Source organism: Capsicum annuum, chromosome 10, assembly GCF_002878395.1.
Source record: "Capsicum annuum cultivar UCD-10X-F1 chromosome 10, UCD10Xv1.1, whole genome shotgun sequence".
NCBI lineage: Eukaryota > Viridiplantae > Streptophyta > Magnoliopsida > Solanales > Solanaceae > Capsicum > Capsicum annuum.
This window is the reverse complement of record NC_061120.1, coordinates 67,026,576-67,034,490: the sequence shown is the minus strand read 5'-3', so window position 1 is coordinate 67,034,490 and position 7,915 is coordinate 67,026,576. Positions and strand designations below refer to the sequence as shown.

General features: G+C 33.9%; 1 protein-coding gene across 1 annotated transcript in view; it reads right to left on the bottom strand.

Annotated features, from left to right (window-relative positions):
• Positions 1-3,193: 3,193 nt before the first annotated feature.
• Positions 3,194-7,915, bottom strand: part of LOC107844265 — a 9,925-nt gene continuing 5,203 nt past the window's right edge. The window contains exons 2-3 of the mRNA XM_047397951.1: positions 3,922-4,090; positions 3,194-3,601 (exon numbers count right to left, since the gene is read on the bottom strand). Of these exons, the coding sequence (XP_047253907.1) occupies positions 3,321-3,601; positions 3,922-4,090 (450 nt within the window). The 3' untranslated portion in view covers positions 3,194-3,320. The remainder of the gene's footprint in view (positions 3,602-3,921; positions 4,091-7,915) is intronic.

Sequence of the window (7,915 nt, the reverse complement as noted above, 5' to 3'; positions counted from 1 at the left end):
TTGGGATGTTTAATGTATATAATAAACTGTACACGACTAGACATAGCTTGTACTATTAGTAAATTGATTCGGTATATGAGTAACCCTAATAAAACTCATTGGATGACAATGAAAAGAGTTTTGGGGTATCTTAAACACACTCAAGACTATGCTTTGCATTATAATAAATATCCCGTGGTACTTGAAGGATGTAGTGATTCAAATTGGATCACCAGATCGAATAAAGTAAAATCCATGAGTGGATATGTATTTACTATAGGTGGAGGAGCAGTCTCTTAGAAATCATCCAAACAAATATATATTGCTTGATCTACAATGGAATCAGAATTTATCGCATTAGATAAAGCTGATGAAGAAGGAGAATAGCTCTGGAATTTCTTGAAAATATTCCTTATTGGCCCAAACCATTGGCACCAGTATGTATACACTGTGATAGTCAAGCGGCAATAAGTAGAGCAGGGAGCATGATGTACAACGATAAATCTCGTCATATAAGAAGAAGCATAATACCGTTAAAGAACTTCTCTCTAGTGGAATTATCACTATTGATTATGTGAAGTCAAAGGATAATGTGTCAGATCCACTTACAAAAGGCTTATCTAGAGAGAGAGTTGAAAGGACATCCAAGGAAATGAGTTTACAGCCAAGGATAAGTAAGTATGATAGTAACTTTACCTAGCAGACTGGAGATCCCAAGAGATAGGTTCAAGGAGATCAAACAAAGTTGTGTCTGACATGTTCAATATTGTCAATACACCCAATCCATTATCATGATGTAGGCAATGTTTAGCAAATAAGGATAAGACTTATGGGGTGAAGTCTTTTAATGATTATCTAAATTTAGCAGATTTGACCAAATAGTTTAATCTATAGGATTGAATATTTATAAATCACCTATGTGAGGGCGAAATGGAAGCTTCTTCACGATGTTAATAAAGGCCTATTCTCTAAGCTCTAATGAAACCGGGACGTGTTCATGACTGAAATGAACAAAATCTTGAGAACCATAATTGGTAAAAGGCTGGTTGTGTGACATGTGTTGTCTAGGTGTACATTAAAGCTTGACAGTTCAAATATATCAAATCTACCGGTTGATTGAGTGCATCCGATGCATGTTCACTACAAAAAGTTCAAAGAAAAACCCACTTATCTAGATGCAATCAGTCTTTGCTTGATGATCACATACTTATCTGTAAAGTTTTACGAAAAGATAGTCATTCCCCATTCATGTAGGAGATTGTTGGGTTTAGGATTAAAAGTGTGAATGGAAAATGAAAGAACCAAGTGGAGGAAAAAATTGAGATAACACTCAAAATAAAAAGTATACTAAAAAATGGGAAAGTCTACTAATTCTCCCACATTGGTGGGAGAAGGAAATTTTCAAGTGTTTCTATTAAGGAACACTTACTCCATATGGTAAGTGAGGCAAGAACCACAAGGTGCCTCCCGCCGTCGTTATCGTCGCTCGCTCGGCTCGATTTCGGCTTCGGCTTCGGATTTGGATTTGGATCGATCGATGAGATTAATCTTTTAGACAAAATTTACTTGAACAGTCCGAAAACCAAAGGAAAAAAAACGCTACCAGTTTTTGCAGTTTTTGAACCTCTATTAATGTGCATGCTTCTGCACGCAGAAATTATGGTTGCGACTGTTCGAAGAAATGCAACTCTTCAAGTAAAAGATATTCTATTTCGGGAAAAGGCATGATTGTTTGGATGGTTGTGGCTGTTTGGAAAAGACACACTCTTTCTGATGGACAGACATGACTGTTCAGAAAGGATACATCTTTCCGGTGAACCATTGCCACCTTTCGAAAGGGATACCCAATGACTATATAAACCTACATTTTTCACAGTTTTAGATACGAAAATTTTTCAGATTTTGCAAATACTTCTTGTCTTCAAAATACTTCGTGTGATCATCTAATCGTTGAGCGAGTTCGAAGAGAATCCGGTCTTTTGAGGTACTACTACAGTCAGATTGTTAGGCCATTTTATCCTGGGAGGAAAATTCCGCAATTTTGGATACTTGAGGGGAATTATTTCGTGAAGGACACTTCGTGAATTTGGAGGACTTGTCCTTTTTCTATTTCATCTAATTTTCTGAAAACTCACTCTTTGAAAGGTCATTTTGATCTTGTGTTGAAGGTGTTGCATAACTTCATAAGTGTTCTTGTTTTATACTTAAACTTGTGTTAAAGTTGTTGTTGCCAAAATATAGATTCTTGTATACCCAAAACAACAGCGTGTCCCCATGGATTCTAACTAGCTAGAAAGAGCTGCAGATGTATATTTTAGCACATATTGCATTCATTTCATTATTTCCACTTTTTTCCAGAGGCTTGTACTTTGTGATTATCATATTTTGGGGTGTTTCTTGACTTTCATACTTGCTTATGTCTTGGTTTATATGGTTCGCTATTGAGATTTGACTTACCTACCATAGGAGTGAGGTAAGTGTTATCACGACTATAATTTTGGATTGTGACATAGTATTTAATGGATAATAAGTTTTAAAAATTTGTGACCTTAAATAATGTTACACCATTTTTGAAGTTCACTATAAAATCTTCTCATTTAACATAAAATATGAAGTATAAAGTTAATTAAATTTTAAATTTAAAAAATTGTCTTTTTGGAATGAAATTAAAAAAATGTTGGTGACATAAACTAAAACGAACGTCCTGGCTCTCTATTTATATATATATATGTACAAAACAATTCAACACCTTTTATCTTAAGGGTGTGGTCACACCTCTCTCTTTCTTTACTTAGAAATCTTCTTATCTACATCAAATGCGTCTGGATTGATGAAATTCAGAAAGCCAGCATTCTCATTTCCAGTAGCTAGTAATCAAAGTATTAAAAAAATAAAAAAGGTATACGCATCTAGACATCTCAACTTAGTTTAAGTCGCCCCGTAAACACACTCATCCTACCTAGCATTTCGTGTGAGTTATTGAGTTACATGACATTTCACGCGTGTTTACGGCCAAGTTGAGGTGCATTCTCCATGTTTTGATATTTATTTACTAGTGGAGGTTAAGTTAAGATGTCTATTGATGTGTTATGGTTAAATATACATGATAGTATATGACTATCAATTTAGTTCACTATCATTTTTTCATCCTATAAATATGTTCTTCACCACTATTTTCATCAACCTCAAACACCCATTTGCTTTTATCACTCAATTTCCCTTTTCCTTTCTTTTTCTCTCCTCTTTGATGACCATGATTATGACTTCCTAATCTTCTTTTTTCTATCATAGTAACCTGTAATCATTTACCTATAGGATGCTTAGTTGATCTTACTTTAACCTCATTCTGCACTACTTTTTTCAATTTTCCTTACCCCTTTTTTCCTTTCTACATTGTTTGCAATAACAACCGATCTTTCTTGGTTTACATCAAGTTTTTCGATCAACATATCGTAATTTTTAGCCTTGCAATCAACGAGAGAGAAATCGACATTCTCGTAATTAGGCAAGACATCAACAGGATCCCCTGTCTTGAACTCTACCATGTCATTTAGCCCCGTTTCTTCAATCACTTTTTGTGTCTTGTCCAGCTTCTGTTCCGGAATAATGCAGACGAGTTTACCTGTCGATGAAATAGTTCAATAAATAAAAAGTGTTCTCTGTTTAACAGCCAGAGCAAAAATATTATACAAAACTTCTAAATGTTCTTAGTTGAGATTTAAACATAGAACTTGTAGCGACATTTGAACTCCCTTCACCATTTTACTTGATTTTTGTTCGTGTAAAGGTGATTCAACAGTTTACTTTTAACAAAACAAAATTAATCATTTTTACCCTATTTGTGCAGTATAATATTTCGACAAAGGGGATTTGATTGAAAACCCTTCCATGTACTAGCATGTTAAACTTTCTGATAAGACAATCACACATTTCAGCATTTACCTCCTGTTTGACGAGCTGCTGCTGCTAAGGCCACAGTTGAGGGAGAGACTTCAGAGGTTACTTCCACCATCAATTTGGCACTCATTCCCGCTGCTAGTGCTGATATGAATTCGGCTCCGTCGGGTTCTTGTGTTCCAGAAGAACCGCAATCTTCATTTTGCTTGCTACACTACAAGGAATTGAAGGGATTAAGCACTACACATACAGTATTAGGAGATGCAATGTATGTAATACATGCACACTGCACAACATATTACAAAGATTTTATATACATGAAGGTAATATGTTCGCAAGATACTCATTTTTGCTTTATCCAAAATATCCTTAATAGTTTATACTTTCTCCATTTCAAAATAATTTATTATTGGGATATGACACATTATTTAAGAAAAAAATTTTAGGATGTTAATTTTAGGTTACTTTTCACTATTACTCTTTTAATTATTTTTAAATTATTCTCCTAGAAAAAAATGTGAAATACTTCAAAACCTCATTAAATAAAAGGGTAAAATTGGAAGAAATTTTCAACATATTTCTTGAATAATTAATAATTTATTTATTTTAAACATTAAAAAATAATTGAATAATTCATTTATTTTGAAATGGAGTAGCAACCGGTTGTATTAGTTAGAACAATTCTTTGGTTAGTAGTGAATAATTCGATGATTGAGAATAAAAGGAGCATAGGTAATTTGAATGACAAGAGAGGAAGAGAAAAGAAAATTAAGAATCCTAAAGTACAATGATTTGTACGTGAAGTTAACTCCTACATACACTCATAAATCATGAGTACTCCCCCATCTCAAATTGAGATAAAACATTAATTAAGAAAAATAATTAATAACATAACTAGTTTATTATACTACTCCTATTAAATGATGTTTACATTTTTTATTTGAAAAAAATAATTAATGCAAAAGGTAAAACATGGAAAAATCTCTTTTTAATTAATGAAAAAAGATAAGTGAAATGAAAAATCAAATTAGGAAATTTAGGATGGATAATTTGGGACGGAGGGAGTATATGAAAAATTATATTAATTATGTTCGTTGTGGTCTATGAATGGTAATGAAATAAGGACTTCTAAATGTATTATGTTTTCTCGCGGTAATTAAATAAAAATTTTTAAATGTATTATGTTTTCTCACGTTCTCATGGACTCCTAAATATACTAAGACATGGTTAATTGTTGAAGTTATATATTAGCCCCTTTGCTGCGGCTAACTCATTGTACAATATTCTCGATTGTATTCTGAGCAAGTCGTTTGTCCTTTGTTTCAAATAGTTATAACGTCGCCCCCTTATACAGGTATTAAGCTCATTCAAATTGAAAAAGTTAAATTGTTTGGGAGAAGAATATTAAGGGAGAGATACGAACTTATATTGTTGCTTGAATGAAAAGTTTGAGCGATCATGAATTTATTATATGGCAAGGAACGAGGAATGCGTACTTCATGCAGGTGTATCTTACGAGTGTTATTGTAAGTATACTTTTCGACAACCTTTTTTATTACAAACAGTTAACTATAATTATTTAAATTCAATAATTTTAATTGATGCACAAAGTATTCTGCATTTTAAATCTGAATATTATATGTTGAATTTAGGAATATAAATAAGGGTTTTATGGTTATAGCATGTACCTGTTTGTTAATTATGTGATCAAGGGGTTTATGAGTATCATATGTTGTATTTGTTCAGTGATATTGTAACATGAAAGGAATTATTAAGGGGACATATAAGAATAGTATTATTTTCATTTGCATGCTAATCTGATTATCATAAGAATACTAAATTAAGAGAATCACCATATAGTCATACGAACTTGTCACAGAGGTAGGTCTAGGTTTCCTAGCAATATGACGTGTTAAAAATTAGTACTCCTATTTGACGTATTTTGATATAATACATTGGCAATTAAGTTGTGACATGGTTAATAATTCTAAGAAATTTATAAATAATAGGTAAAATGGTTTCGTAAACCCTTGTACTTGTCCGAATTTATAAAGTGAATACTTCTACTTAGTTTTTTGTCATCTAAACCCCTGAATTCATAAAAATATAATATTTTAAACCCCTTTGACTATTGACCAATCTTATGTGGCACAAAATTGGATGAGTAGGACAAAATGCGTGACTGCACGCTCATGAGGGTAAGTGATGGTAATTTTTTGGCCATTTTTACATTAAAATAATTAAAAATTAAAAAAAAAATAGCCACCCGCCCCCCTCCCCGCAGCTAGAGGCGAACCCAGGATTTGAAGTCTATGGGTACACCAGTGTTGTCAAAGATGCGCATAAGCCTCGCAGTAAGACTCAAAATGTGTTGAGCGCTCGCCTCACTTAACGTGCTACTTAGGTTCTAATTTCTGATGCATACTTTCTCTTATCAATGAGGCTTTCTGAAGAGACGAACACTAAGCAATTGATTTTTCATTTTATCAAAAAAATAATTTTTTTGTTCATATATTTATTGTCATTCATGCTTATATTATTAGTCTTGGACTAGACATATATTTATATCTTTTCTAACTTTATGCTTTTGTTCATTAAATCTCACACTTTATTTGTACTTTGTGCTTAAACACAATAGACTTTGACCTTTTTTTACGCTTGTTGCTTTTGATGATATCGTGGAGCACCAATATTATCTTAAGACATTAGAAAAACTTTCGGTATCGATTAAAGGATATTATCATATTCAACTGGTCGCCAAAAACATGAACAGTACTGAAAAACAAATATACAGAACAAATTAAAATTTTAAGCTAATAACTTTACTTTCTAATATGAAGCTTTTAACATTTTTGTACAATTAGCAATGGTAGCTCAGCGGCCAGAGAGTGTTTACCTTATGATTTGGTTGCGGGTTCGAATCCCTAGTCCAACAATTTTGTTGTTATAAATTTAGTAATAAGCTATTGTGCGAGCGAGGGTTTGATCCCTGGTCGTCATAGGCTTCAACCAACAAACCAACGCGCAGTACAATTAATCTTAGGGTGCACTATTAATTATATCCTAATTTCTCAACGTGTATACACACAATTTTTTTGACGTTAACGGATGCACGTGCATCCCATCCATACATGTGGATCCGCCCCTACCCGCAGCACCATTGCAGCCCCAAGGCTGCTTGCCACCGCCACCATTAAAGCAGCCCCCCCTCCCCCAGGCCCCCAATCCTCCTTCTCCGCACCATCGCAGCCCCCACCCATCCAGACACCCACCACTGCAGCCCCAAGACTGCCACGACCATCGTCATTAGAGCCCCCACCACCACTATTGTAGCCCAAGGCTATTGGCACCATTAAAGTTCCCCCATCCCCTCCCCGCATTTCTCCATCCCCACAAAGAAAGAACCAGATCCCTCAGCCCTCCCCCCAAACAAAGAACCAGCCCACTCTTCATCATCGGTAGCTCCACCAATATTAGTTACCATCAAATGTTGTGAGGTAAATATGATTTCGTCATACGAAATTTTAATTTTTAGTTCAAATAGTAAAACAAATTCGGCCAACAATGGTATTTTCAGCCTTAGTAACCCCTTATAGGAATTTAGAATAAAAAGACAAGTGAATTTTGAATATTGAATTGAATGCACGAGAAAAAAGTAAATTTAGTGGTTGGAAGAAGGTGACCCCCGCGAGGGCTACAGCCCCACCATTTCACCTTAAATTATTTTTTTTTTAATTCACTTTGTCAATTTAAATTTTTTAGATTTAAATGACGTGAAAATTGACGTGGCAGCAATTGTGTTACGCACATCAAAATAGAATTTAAAATGTTAAGTGTTATTAGTTGATAGGTTCAGATGACAAAAGTCTAAATAGAAACGTTCACTTTATAAACTTGGATAAATACAAAAATCCACGAGACCTTTTCGCCTAAATAATATGTTATGTGACTAATAATCTGTTTGACATTGCTTATTTTCCAAAACAAGCAATTATTTTGAAAAAAAAGTACTTTTTAAGAAAGAAGGATGTTTGATAAA